General features: G+C 35.2%; 1 protein-coding gene across 1 annotated transcript in view; it reads left to right on the top strand.

Annotated features, from left to right (window-relative positions):
- LOC144980612 (uncharacterized) overlaps nt 1-15,166 on the top strand; it is a gene marked incomplete at its 5' end in the record, with an annotated part of 156,398 nt that overhangs the window by 98,545 nt on the left and 42,687 nt on the right. Inside the window, 3 exons of the mRNA XM_078928291.1 lie at nt 5,013-5,075; nt 10,887-11,072; nt 14,597-14,794. Coding sequence (XP_078784417.1) covers nt 5,013-5,075; nt 10,887-11,072; nt 14,597-14,794 — 447 coding nt within the window. The remainder of the gene's footprint in view (nt 1-5,012; nt 5,076-10,886; nt 11,073-14,596; nt 14,795-15,166) is intronic.

The raw sequence follows: 15,166 nt of genomic DNA, 5'->3' as shown, positions 1-15,166 counted from the left end.
CCCAGCTTATTCCGTCATTTACACATTGTTGATAAACGATTTAGAAATGTAGAGACAAACCCCAAGAGTATAGCAGACACAAGCCAGTTTGTCATTTTCTTTTATGTCAAGTGATTCTTAAAGATTAGACCCAAAAGTTATATCAGATATAGTAGCCAAATTTCAATCTTCTTGTTAAGAAATCTGACAAATAAAATGATTGAGAAATGGAGAGATGAGCCCCAAAAGTATAGCAGGGACAAGAGCCAGTTTGTCATCTTCATCCATTATTTAGATAAAGTTATGATAAATGACGGATTTGATTAGGCCCAGAAGTCGAGCAGGGGCCGTTTGTTTGTTCAATCAAAATGAGTGGAATAGAAGTAATTCGAAATTCTGAAACACATGCTTTACAAAATTATCTCTTTGTGATTGATTAAAAATCAATCAATCAATCAATCAATCAATGTTCCAAGCGTTTTCCTGTTTATTATTATTATTATTATTATTATTATTATTTTTTCTTTCTTTCTTTCTGTTCTTTACCCCCCCCCCCCCTTTAAAAAAAAAAGTATAGTTATCGCCTGACATAATGTAACATGCATGCAACATAGGACTATTTGTCACAGCTTCTAATCAGCCCGCCATCCAAATGATGATAAAAGGGGTCATAATATTACACACGTTAGTTTCAAACAACATCAAAGTTACATGCTCATACTCTGTCGATTAGAATTTTAAAAATTTCTTTTTCTTTCTTATTTCTTTATTTATTTATTTATTTATTTTTCTTTCTTTCTTTTCTTTCTTTATTTATTTATTTATTTATTTATTTATTTATTTATTTATTTATTTATTTATTTATTTATTTATTTATTCAATTTATTTATTTATTTATCTATCTATTCATTTATCTCTTTTTATCTATTTATTTATTTAATATTTCCTTTTTTTAAAGAGCAGTACTTTGATACAAAAACTAAACAGTATATTTAAAAAATAAAACTGTTCACTCCACACATCCGTCACCCCGTTTATTGTGTCTTTGTATGGCGGGTTTCTTTGATAACTGGTGTAGCCAATGATGACATCGCTTTGTTGTGGTTTATTCGTTGCATTTCTGGAATTAGTCAACAGATCTTGAAAAGGCTTTTGGGATGTACGAGGTGATAGAACCACTCTGCATGACCGCTTCCGTTTATCCTCATCATCATCATCATCATCATCATCATCATCATCATCATCATCATCATCTTCTTATTCTTTATCACTTCATCATCATCATCATCATCTTTCTTCTTCTTCTCTTTCTTCTTCTTCTTCTTCTTCTTCTCTTCTTCTTCTTCTTCTTCTTTCTTCTTCTTTCTTCTTCTTCTTCTTCTATTCACTATCATCATCATCATCATCATCATCATCATCATCATCTTATCCATATCGTTACCATCATCATCATCATCATCATCATCATCTATCTCTCTTCTTTCTTCTTCCTTATCATATCATCATCATCATCATCATCGTTACCATCATCATCATCATCATCATCATCATCATTCATCATCAGTTACCATCACCATCATCATCATCATCATCATCATCATCTCATCATCATCATCATCACTACCACCATCATTATCACTGTCGTCGTCGTCGTAACCATCACCATTCTTCCTAATGTAGTTTTCACCCCTACCCTTATCCACAATGTAGTTTGGATTGGTTTAGCTCTGTGGTTTTTTTCCCGGTACGCTCATACTCTATTTGGTTAGCATTGGCGAATGTCTGATGACGGATGATAAAAATAGACACGCGAAGTCCCGGGTTTGAGAGTTTTTACCAAGACGAGAGTCATTTAAATCGATCGATATTGGAAGGACGAGTTTTCTGGCCAAGTTTTCAAAGACGGGGTTTTCCTGAGTAGAATGACTATAACAGCTTCCTCAATCAATCATGAATTCGTCACTTAAAAAAACAAACGTTTCGGGATCATACAACTTCACAGCCATCTCTAAATCTGTAGTCAAGTACAGATAGTATGCGCTTGGCTAACAAGCTCACAACATTACCATCCGGAAGTATAACGGACCAACACACGAAAACTATGTGTAACCTTGAACGTTTATAGTCTGGTTGATACAGTTTAGTGAGAATTACTCATAAACGCAATAACAAAGACCTGAATGGCGTCAACTTCGTTCTATCTATAATAATAGGGAAGAAATAATCTGAATACACAATAACGTATAATGTGTGTAAAATAGCGATGATTTAACGTTAGGTCAACAGCTGTTGTCATTTGGTAGATCTAGGCTGTTGTCATTATTCGTCACATACTTCGCCAATGCTGTCATAATGAAATGGCCTTGCACCTTATCATTGTTGTAGTTTATTGATTTATTTGTATTAGATTTATTGATTTATTTATTCATTCTTTGATCCATTCATTTATTCTTTCATTTATTCATCCATTCTTTCATTTATTCATCCATTCTTTCATTCATTCAATTATTTATTTATTTTATTTATTTATTTATTTATTTATTTATTTATTTATTTATGTATGTATGTATGTATGTATGTATGTATGTATGTATGTATGTATGTATGTATGTATGTATTTATGTATTTATTTATGTATTTATTTATGTATTTATGTATTTATTTATTTGAGGAGGTGACTTTGAAAACCTGTTAAGGATATAAAATGAGATAACCCTCTCAACCAATCCATTGGACAGTTTAGGAATCATCGAATCATCGGTGACCTTTTGAAGTTTGAAAGCACTCGGGCTATTTCCTCTCAAAAATACTGTCCTCTTTCATTTAATAAATAAATGACAAACAAACAAACAAAAACAAACCAAAAAAAAAGAAAGAAAGAAAGAAATAGATTCAGTTTTTCTCTTAATGATGAAAATGAGAATCAGCAGGTTTTGCAAGTCACCTCTTCATTGAATTTGTTTCTTCTCTTTTCATGTGTGTGTGTTTCCCTCCTCCCCTACCTCTTATTGTATAATTGTCAGTTTAAAAATGAAACTATATCAAGTAAAAATAGACATTATAAAAGGCAAGATAGGCAACAATAAATATCTGTCTGTGGTGGGTTGTGTTTTTTTTTTAAGACTCTTATTTTATATTTTATTTATTTTTTTTTTTTTGGGGGGGGGGGGGTGTTTGGATTTTTTTTTTTTGTTTGTTTTTTTTTTGTTTCTTTATTATTGTTTTAGTGTACGTTCTAGAAAGCTTTTAGTTTCTATTTGGGTTGGTTGTGGTGTTTTTTTCAAACCGCCAAATTCTGACAGTCCATCAAAATATAGATGTCAAAGATGGTCTTTAAATGATTGTTTGATTTAAAAATGCATAATACCATTTGCTCTTCTCTCTCTCTCTCTCTATTTATTTATTCACTAATTTATTCATCCATTCTTGCAACAAACCTGCATTTAGAACTTGACATGATTTCACCACTGCTCTTAATGAATAAGACATTAGTGCTATTGTATTGTACTATCATCATGCTGCATAGCTCCAGTTGTTGCCAAATCACGCTAATTTTAGTTGCTAGATGTTTAACAACTCTCTTTGATTCTCTCTCTCTCTCTCTCTCTCTCTCTCTCTCTCTCTCTCTCTCTCTCTCTCTCTCTCAGAAAAAGCTTATTATTATTATTATTATTATTTTTATTTTTTTTAACTATTTTTTTTTTCAATTACAAATCATTTTCACAGCTTGTGCTCCTCAGAATTAGACATTTTGTTTCTTGTTTGTTTTTGTTTTTTTTTTGTTTTTTGTTAAAACTGGTTTTGTAGCTGAGTTGTTTGCAGTGTCTGCTTTCGATTGGACTATTCGTTGATCGTCGACATGACGTGGATTGAATAATAATATTATGTCTTTCTTAACGCTTCATGGCCATCGCCATCACGTATAACCAATAGGGAATGAGATTAGCGGAAGAGTAGCGTCCCTTGATTGGACGTCACCCATAATCTGTGACGTCATCCGGGAAAGTTATTAGGAGAGAACGTCATGTTGTTGCACATGACATTGTCCTCTAAAATTTCGCGTGACGTCACAGATTATGTGACGTCCATCAAGGACACTAACCTTCTTAATCTCATTCCTATGTGTATGATGGTTAGTTTAGCACTGTTTCTAATCTCATGATGCATTCATTCATTATCAGATACATATATAATCTATATTTTGGCTAATATTACCCTACTAGTGCCAGTACTGCAATATAATGGTTCCTTCCCCCCCCCCCCCTTCCCCTCTTCCCTCTCCTCTTCTCTCCTCCTCCTCCTCTTCTTCTTCTTCTTCTTCTTCTTCTTCTTCTTCTTCTTCTTCTTCTTCTTCTTCTTCTTCTTCTTCTTCTTCTTCTTCTTCTTCTTCTTCTTCTTCTTCTTCTTCTTCTTTTTCTTCTTCTTTTTCTTCTTCTTCTTCTTCTGGCGATCTGCAACTTAAAGAAACTAAAATCTTATCAGGAATGTTTGTATAACTGAATCCAACACCGAATTCCTTTCTATTCTCTCTTCCCCCCTTTCAAGTGTTTCATATATTAATTAGCTATTCGTTATCATTTTGCCATGACAGTCATCAAAATCATTAATTATTATTATTACTTTTCTTGATTATTATTACTTTTTTTTTCAATTCATCATCGATGCACCGTTACTATTGCATGAGGCGTTCATTTGATTCGATGTGCTTTTTTGTTCTCTTCCTCTTTCAATTCCGCCCAACCCCACCCCCACCCCTCTCAACCACATCATCAATGTACACAATCTCATCCCCCCCCCCCCCCCCCATGTCCACCTTCCCATTAACTCACCCTCACTTCCCCATATTCGATCCCCCCCACCCACCCCACAATACCTTCCATATCCATCTTCCCATCAACCCCCCCCCCCCCCATGTCCACCTTCCCATTAACTCACCCTCACTTCCCCATATTCGACCCCCCCTTCACCACAATCCCTTCCATATCCATCTTCCCATCACCCCCCCCCCCCCCAAACGTAACCCTTCTATAAAGACGGGGGGCAAGACTATGGCGGCGATGACAACTGTATTGCCGGGGGGCCAATTTTCCTACTTGGTTAGTCTTTCACCATTATCTCCCCTTGCCTTGCATTGCCTTGCCTTGCTTTCATTAAAAAAAAAAAATATATTTTCCCATAAATTTTACTTTTTGAGTTGTTTTTTTTAAACACTGCCTGCCTTTAATCTAACCTTTTTGGTGATTTTCATTAATTTTGCATGAAGAACTTTACCCAAGAGTACGCTGCTATTGTGGACAGATATTCCGATATTAGAGGCTTGGACAGACAGAAAGCTTTCAGGGGCTGGACAGGACACAACGTTGAGAGTCAAAAGCTGATTTCTGGCATATGAAAATTAATTTCTTTTTAAAATAATAATAATAATAATACAAAATAAAATGATAAATTAAAAAAAAAAATCTAAAACATTCGTGAGCATTCATCTAGAGCAAACTGCCAGTCCTTTTGGATTTCAGTATCAGGCTATAACACAACGATGGCTACGGATTGAGTCATTCAATAAGTAGGTGACGGCATTAGCCGGTACAAAGGTATGGACCAATCTATACGTTTTGATACGATAAAGCATTCATTCATTCTTGTGTCGTTCAACAAGTCATGAGCTAGAATAAAACGTGTGGACCAAGCTCATGGTCCAATACAGTGACAGTGACAGCATACTCTTGGTTGATTTGGCGTTGCTTTAGTTGGTCACCTTTTAATGTTATTATGTTTTTGGTTTGTATATCTTATTCTTGACGCATTTGTCACTTTTGTTGCTTTTTCGGTTTCATTGGTTTGGGGGGGGGGGGGGGGGGGGGGGGGGGGGGGGGGGGGGGGGAGAGAGAGAGAGAGAGAAACAAAACAAAACAACCACTTTTGAAATTTACACTATAGAGATGTGTGCTTGTCAAAGAAGAGAAGACAGCGCTGTCTGGGTCACGTGGTGTATGATGTCACATTGAATGACCCACCAATGTCATTCTGGTATTAGGTCATTATCAACGATATGCAGACGATAATTTAAATTAAATTGGTCTGTTTTTCTCTGATGGGAAATTGGTGGAATTTCTTAAATGGTTAGGGAAAGCGGGAAGGGGGGGGGGGGTGAGATCAACAATCAGCAAGACCCCCCCCCCCCCCCCCCCCCCCCCCCCCCCCAAATTTTTTTTTTTAAAAGAGAGAAAAAAAAAAGAAGAAAAAACAAAACAAATCTTGGCTTAAAAGCTAAACTGTCAGTTTCCTGGTCACAGTTTGTTTTTTGTTGTTGTCAATACCAGATTGAGGTGGAATAATAATACACTGTGTATAGTCTAGTGTGTCAAGAGTGGATGGTTCTGGTTTCGTCATGTGTTTGTCACGGTTGCATTGCTTCCAACTCACCCGTTTATCTTATGGCGTGGAGCTTTCTGCTTTTTATTTACAGCTTGTTGTTGCATTCTTATGCTGATTTCATTCAATTTTATTTTATCTGATTGTTTTTACAAACATATATGCTTTAACCTCTAATAATTGTCATGTCTTTTGTTGTTTTGCTTGAGTGTTTTTTTCAGTTGTTGTCATTATGACACCCCCAGCCCCACCCAATCCCCTACCTGAATCGGCAGCTAATTTTGATGTTATACAATGACATCTGAAGGGCATCAAACGATTTGCCTCAGTGATGAAGTGGTCATATCAATACTGAGATAACGTAACGTAACGCAACGCCATATTGCAAACTGGCGTCCACTGAAAAAATAAATAAATACAAAAAAAAAAACAAAAACAAGCAAAGTTTGTAATCGTCTTGGCCAGAAAATTCGTCCTTCAAATATCGATCAATTAAAACGTCTCGAGAAGTCCCAGGGTTGATAGATTTTGGATAAGGTGAGGGTATGTCTGTTTTGACTGACGTCCCGAGTTTAAGAGTTTGACAAGATGAATGTCATTTTGAATCCATCGATGTTTGAAGTTTTCTAGTTTTCTCGGCAAAATGGTTACAAAACTGGTTTGTTTGTTTTGGGGTTTTTTGGTTTTTTATGTGTGTGTGCTGTGTTTTTGTTCTGTTGCTATTTTTTGTTATTTTTCTTGTTTTTTTTTTTTTTTTTTTAAATTTAATTTATTATTATTTTTCTTCAATTTTTTGGTTGACGCCTTATGTCACAGTACTAAATTATTCGTTGCACCTATTTTAAAACACCACACCTATTTGTCATTCCAGTTGCTTTATTTAGTTTTGTGGGTTTTATTTATTTATTTATTTATTTTCTAATTGTTTTTTTGTTTGTTTTTTAATGTAGTATTTGATGTTTCACCATGTTTCGTACTGCTTGCCCGTATTTTAACACACAACAATTTAACCACAAATCTGAACAAGTGTGTATAAAAGGTACCAGACAAAGCAAGGAAGAAAAACACAAGATGAAAAGAAGAAAAAAAACATCCCAAAAAATCAGTCTTCCTCGACTGGGGATCGAACCTCAAACCTCAGACCTTCTGATTACCGGTCAGACTTGCTACCATTACACCACAGAGGTTCCTACCTTTCATACACCCTTGTTCAGATCTGTCTCTTTCACCATTGCCTGCTCCCTTGTGTCTCAATAATTTAACCACTTTGTTGGAAAGTCTTCTTCAACAATTTCTTTGTACGTGTGCATATTATTATTATTATTATTATTATTATTATTATTATTATTATTATTATTATTATTATTATTATTATTATTATTATTATTATTATTATTATTATTATTATTATTATTATTATTATTAACAAATAACCGCACCCAAAAATTCGCGTGCAGTAGCAGTTTGCAGTCTTATTTAATTACATCGTTATCTCGTTATTTCTAAATGATCTACATAGAAATATTTGATGCATTGTGAGTAGGATAAGACGTAGAGACGAATTGACTAAATTGATTAAAATACAAGGACCCTGCCAAATTTGTGAGTCAAGTATATCTCCGTCTACCGCTTCCCTCAAAAAAAATAATAGAAAAGTAGAAAGGAGAGGAAACAGCTATAAACAATAACTTTTTGACAACAACATCGTCCACAACAACATTCACGACAACAACAGTAGATAGAACAACAGTGGCGACATACAACATCAACAATAACGACAACACCAGTAATTAAAACAACAATAACTATAAGAACAACATCAACAATAACGACAACGACAATACAGTATTAGTAATGAAAACAACAGTAGCTACATACAACATTAGCAATAACAACGACAATAGCAGTAATTACAACAACAGTAGCTACATACAACAATAACAACGGCAACAGCAGTAATTACAACAACAGTAGCTACATACAACATTAACAATAACAACGACAACAGCAGTAATTATAACAACAGTAGCTACATACAACAACATCAACAATAGCGACAACGACAACAGCAGTAATTAAAACAACAATAGCTACACACAACAACATCAACAATAACGACAACGACAACAGCAGTAATTAAAACAACAGTAGCTACATACAACAACGACAAGGCAGCGACAGTAATTAAAACATTAGTGGCTACATACAACATCAACAATAACGACAACAACAGTAATTAAAACAATACCTACATACAACAACATCAACAACAACGAAACGACAATGACAATTAAATCAACAACAACAACAACCGCAGCAGCATCTCCAGTACCAGCAGAAAACAAACCTGTCCCCGATCCCATTTCCTATTCTATTTACCATCATTATAGGCATGTTCTCAGTGTAAAGTTTAAGCACCAACCTTTAAGAAAGATGTCACAGACTTGGGAAGGTCTCTTTTTGCAATTCAGTTTTAGTAGTACCTTAATATTTTATATAATAATAATAATAATCATAATCATAATAATAATAATAATAATAATGATAATAATGATAATAATAATTGTCATAATACACAAAAAGGCACTTAAAGAAATTAAATTTAAAGAAACGAGACATTTAAAAAAGATAAACTACAATCTTTGGCAAAGCTGTTGATAAACTTGAAAACATTTCTCTTCCAAAAAACAAAACAAAAAAAAATTTTTTTTTTTTTTTTTTAAATCCGTAATTTTGATGTATTTATTTGTTCATGTATGTATTAATTGTTTGATCGATGGATCGATTGATTGATTTAATGAAGTGATTTTTGTTTTGATGTGCATAATATTTGAATGTAATGATGTGCATCTTTACTTGCTCCTTTTCATCAGATTGACACAGATACATTATGCTTTCTTAATCTACACAGCGGCATTCAATGCTTGATCAAGTTCCATCTCTCGTATTTATCAACCTAGCGGTCGAACTCTTTCAGATAATCCATCCATCCAGTCAGCCATTCATTCATTCATTCATTCATTCATTCATTCATTCATTCATTCATTCATTCATTCATTCATTCATCCTTCCTTCCTTCCATCCACAATTCATCCATTTATTCAACCATCCATCCACCCAACCATCCACACATCCATCCATCTATCCAACCATCCATCCATCCATCATCTATCCAACCATTTGTCCATCCATCGATATACCCATCCATCCACACATCCATCTATCCATCCATCCATCCATCCATCATCTATCCAACCATCCATACATCCATCGATATACCCATCCATCCACACATCCATCTATCCATCCATCCATCCATCCATCCATCCATCATCTATCCAACCATTTGTCCATCCATCGATATACCCATCCATCCACACATCCATCTATCCAACCATCCATCCATCATCTATCCAACCATTCGTCCATCCATCGATATACCCATCCATCCACACATCCATCTATCCAACCAACCATCCATCCATCATCTATCCAACCATTCGTCCATCCATCGATATACCCATCCATCCACACATCCATCTATCCAACCGACCATCCATCCACCTATCCAACAATCCATCCATCCATCCACATTACGACCTTACAGACGGACCATCCATTCATCTAACCACCAATCCATACATCATGGCCCATTAATGTCCTGGATGATAGACTCCTACCACCTAATCATCATGAAGAGTGAATGAACTAATCAAGGATACAGATGTCCTTCCATCAACCAACTTACTCATCAACCAATCATCCTTCATTCACCGCCTTGCCATCTTACCTTCCATACCCCTCTATATCTGAACACTTTGACAATTATATCGAACCAATCCTTCTCTCTCTCTCTCTCTCTCTCTCTCTCTCTCTCTCTCTCTCTCTCTCTCTCTCTCTCTCTCTCTCTCTCTCTCTCTCTCTCTCTCTCTCTCTCTGCTCTCTGTCTCTCCCTCTCTGTCTCTCCCTCTCTGTATCTTCCCTCTCCCCTCCTCACGTTTCCTGGCCCATGACGCTTTAGCAACCGTAAAGTCGAGCTAGCCATCCATCAACTTATCTATCCAGCTGTTCATCAATCTACCAGTCACCCATCCTTGCTTACATCTTCTCGCCCACCCACACCTATATACATCCTTCCACCCATCCATCCATCCATCCATCCTTCCACCCATTCATCCATCCATCCATCCACCCATCCATTCATCCATCCATCCATCCTTTCGACTCTCTTGATCATTCATTATTCCGACCAATTCACAATAATACAAATTTGAAAAGGCTGTGCCAGGCAAACTGTTTCCAACAACTTTTTTTCCTTTCATTTTCATGTAAATCAAAATGACGCTTAAATTCACCCACTCATATTCTATTCATTCCCTGCTGGATGCAGTGGACCATTTCTTATACACACATCGATTCATAGCCTCTGCCTAGCAGCATTCATCAGTCAATCCATCTAACTGCTCACTCACTCACTCACTCAATCCTCCATCCATCTGTCCATCATCCACCAACACATCCGTCCATCCTTCCAGGCCGCCGCCACCCACCAACCACCACCAGCACCAGCACAAGCTGCCAATGTAACCCCTACCCAGCCCCCTTCCACCAGTGTTCTAAGACACCCAGCAACCGCCAGCCTACAGCAAACTCCTCAGACTGCCAGTGCCGCTGCCGCCGCCCATGCTGCTGCCATCGCAGCCACTGCTCAATATGAAGTAGTAAGACTGAGAACACCACCATAAAATCAAACAACCGTCACATTTTTTTAAAATATAGAGATACCGAGACGACAATTTACTGGCCAATGCCCAATCCTAGGATTCCACATAGGGTATATATCGGGTACATCATGGATTTCCACCTGGGGATTTCCGCTTGGGGTGGGGTCCCTTACGGAATTCCATCAGAGCTATATCCTGGAATTCCACCTGGGTTATATCCTGGGATATTCAACATGGCATACAGCCTAGAAATTCACCAGGGATATAGACTATGTCCATCCCACCATCCACAGAACTCCGTCCTTATAAATGAGTTTCTGGTTCTGGATGTTGCACACAATTTAGTGGCATAACTACATGTTTGAATAATTAAAAAAATAAAATAAAAGCAAAGAGATATACAAAGTCATGAAAGAAGTAGTGGAATATCTTCTGACCGGTATAAAGAATTCAAAATTGTTAAGAGGATTTGTAAGATTTACAATGAAGCGGATTTTGATTGGACGTGGCCAGTTTGATCCAAACCGACAGATAGATCATTTAATAATTTCACAAATTATTTTGATTTGAATTTGATTGTGCGCAATCCGCTTTTGACCCTTGGGAATTTCATGCCTTATTATTCCATCCCTACATTAAACGGTTTTACATTTCAACAATGCAAATGAAGCACCCAGTAAATTGTTGTCTCGGTTACTTACAAAAGTGGTAAACAAATGGGAAACTTTTAACTTTCTTTTGGCTAAGAAAAGATTGTTAATTTTGTTTAGAACTTTTTTAACTTTTATTTTTTGAAATGAATAACTAATTTTAAAGGCTTAGATACTCTTCAATAATTGACAATCGGTATAATATTATTATTATTATTATTATTATTATTATTATTATTATTATTATTATTATTATTATTATTATTATTATTATTATTATTATTATTATTATTATTATTATTATTATTATTTATCTATTGAATTTCCCACCAGACTATAAAATTGTAATTTCATTAAATGGTGTTTGAGGTTTGTTTATTTTGTTTTGTTTTGTTTTGTTTTTAAATTGACATGAAATATGTTGCTTTTTTCGGCTTTTTCTATGTATGATCCTGCTGTCCCTCCATGCTTTTGGCTTCATCATATTTGATTGGTTTATTCTATGTTTTTATCTGAGGTATTTTTTTTTTTTTTTTTTTTTTTTTTTGATATCATGTTTAATTTTGCTGTCTTTATAGTCTGATGTTTCCTGCTGAAATTCAACCATCATTTGCTTGTGTTGAATGTTCATCTTCTGCTTGGCATTTCTTTGTCAATATTTCTTACATCTGTCAATATTTCTAAAAGTAAAAACAAAAGATTCTGCTTTTTATTGGCATCACGTCGCCTTGTTATTTTTTTTTTTCATTGGGAGCTGTAAATGAGCATTGGCTGTGAATTGTGAATTGGCTGGCCTTACTTATTACGTTAAAGTCACTGCATGAGCTTAGCTTTGTGCTTCATTATTTACAATTGTTATACCTACAACTTTCCATTTGTCATTGGCCTTGTTTGGTTTTAATCATTCATTTGGTCCCTGTCATCAGCTCAGTCCACCTTTTTGTAAAATTACCTTATCTTTTCAACAAGTCTGTTTTTTTTTCATCCTTTCTTTTCACGATGATTGTTATTTACATCTTTTGATTCTGTCTCTCTTTTATTTTATTTTTTTATTTTCTTTTTTAAAAATTTTATTTTTACCTCCAAATGTTGTCGCACCTTTTTAAAAAAAAAAGAATTATGGTTGGAACCAGTGACCTTTTTTGTTTTGTTTTTCTGAATTAATCGTACCGTATCGTACTTTTTAAGGGTTTTTTATTTTTTTAATTTTTTTTGTGTGTATTCGAAACATTTGCTGCGTTGTGACTTTAAAGTTTAGCTTAGTGTTTAGATTAAACTTTAATCATTCACGTAGGTATGTAGATTGGTCTCTTGTATTCCTCAGTCCTTGCATTTATTTTGATTTTTGTTTAGATTTGATTTTGGATTCCAAATCTCAACTTTATTTTGGTTTCTCTGAGAAGAGAACAGTTTCATAGGTCGCTGTTGTTTTGGAGTACTGTGCCATTGTTTGTGATTATATTTTGCGTAATGGGATGTAGTTATTTTTTGGACATCTCTTTTCAAGAACTCAGATGACGGTAAATTTTACTTTTGATTTGGCTGTTCAAGGGCTCAGATGATGGTATATTTTTTTTGACATCCGCTGTTCAAAGACTCAGATCAGATAATGGTATATTTTTTGACATCCGCTATTCAAAGACTCAGATGAGAGGATGGTTTCTTTTTTGACATCCGCTATTCAAAGACTCAGAGGATGGTATATTTTTTGACATCCACTGTTCAAAGACTCAGATCAGAGGATGGTATGTTTTTTGACATGGCTTTTCATGGACTCAGATGATGATACTATATATACATTATATATATATATTTTTTTTTTAATAAAATTTTTTGGCATCGCTATTAAAGGACTTAGATAATGGTATATGTATATTTTTTTGACATCACTACTCAAAAACTCAGATGGTGGTATATATTTTTGGGAATCGCTATTCCAGAACTTGGATGATGGTATATTGTTTGACATCGCTTACAGTGTGGTATCCCAATAGATCTGAATTCCGTAAAGTCCTAATCAGAATGCTATACACAGTTTGATGTAGATAGAATGGTGTGACATCTGACATTTTTACAAAGGTTGATATTTTGTTGGACATCACTATTCAAGGATTTAGATGATGGTATATTTTGTTAGACATCATTTTCAAGGACTTAGATGATGGTATATTTTGTTGGACATCACTATTCAAGGACTTAGATGATGGTATATTTTGTTGGACATCACTATTCATGGACTTAGATGATGGTATATTTTGTTGGACATCACTATTCAAGGACTTAGATGATGGTATATTTTGTTGAATGACGAGGACTTTCTGCTTCGAATGAAGTTTGGGCATAATTTGTGTTTGTGTCGATATCTATTTTTCAAGCTCGTGAAAAATAAGGAATTTTTCTCTCCCGTAAACAGACATCTTTTCATCTTGGGCACATTTTAACAGCTCTTATTGGTACATCTCCAAAAATATAAATATCGTATGTTTGTTTGTTGTTGTTATTTCTATTGTTTTCTTTTTTTTTTTTTCTTTCTTTTTTAAACAATTTTTAAAATTTTTAAATATTATAATTTGTTTTATTTTTATGTTTATTTTGTGTGCAAGGAACGGTTCCGATGGAGTCCCGTGTTGTTGCTTTCTATCTCAATCACTCATCCTTTCCTACCACTCGTCCCCGTTGTCGTTTGGTTAAAGAGTGCATAGACGTGTCTATATACCCACTGCCATTTCTGTATGGATTTATTGTAAACTTTGATGTTTTCATTTCAGATTTACCTTGACATTACCCTTTCTCTTATTTCAATTCTAAACAATTTATACTAAATGTTAACTTCTTTTTTTCTTTCTCCCTTTCCACTCACCACCTGGACAGAACCCCTACGCCCTTCCAGTCGCCGCCGCCCCCAACCCAGCCAGTCCCTACAACCCGTACATCACTACCTCCGTGCCACCATCTCACTCCGTTGCCATGACAACCAACGGGGACGCCAATTCACCCATCATCTCACAGGCCCTGCCTCACACCATGATCCCTGCTGCTCCTAAAGCCGTCAGAGCCGACAAGTTTGAGGTTTGTACCCCTATACCCTACCCTATCCTAGAATAACGCATTCCTGTGTAGTTCTCATCATCTTTGTTATTATTACTAGTCTTGTATTTATTGATCTTGCACTTGTATTGTCAAGTCCTAGCACAAGACTTGCAACATATTCCTGTACGTACCAGCATTTATTATATTTTGTGATTGATTGAGAAAACCCTGAAAGATGCGCAAATTTCATAAATTGAGTTATGTATGCAGTGGTATAGACCACATCTTTCTGATCATTTACCACTTTAAATTTTCTTTCTATGTCTATTAGAAACCCAAGTTATGAATTCTTTTCTGAATCAAATGGGAAACAATTTATCTTCGATTTTGGCTCATATCTCGAATGGAAGC

This window comes from Berghia stephanieae, chromosome 10, assembly GCF_034508935.2.
Source record: "Berghia stephanieae isolate SIO BIC M18660-M18661 chromosome 10, UCSD_Bste_1.3, whole genome shotgun sequence".
Taxonomy (NCBI): domain Eukaryota; kingdom Metazoa; phylum Mollusca; class Gastropoda; order Nudibranchia; family Aeolidiidae; genus Berghia; species Berghia stephanieae.
Note: the sequence above shows the minus strand (reverse complement) of the source record. Positions and strands in the feature narration are given on the sequence as shown.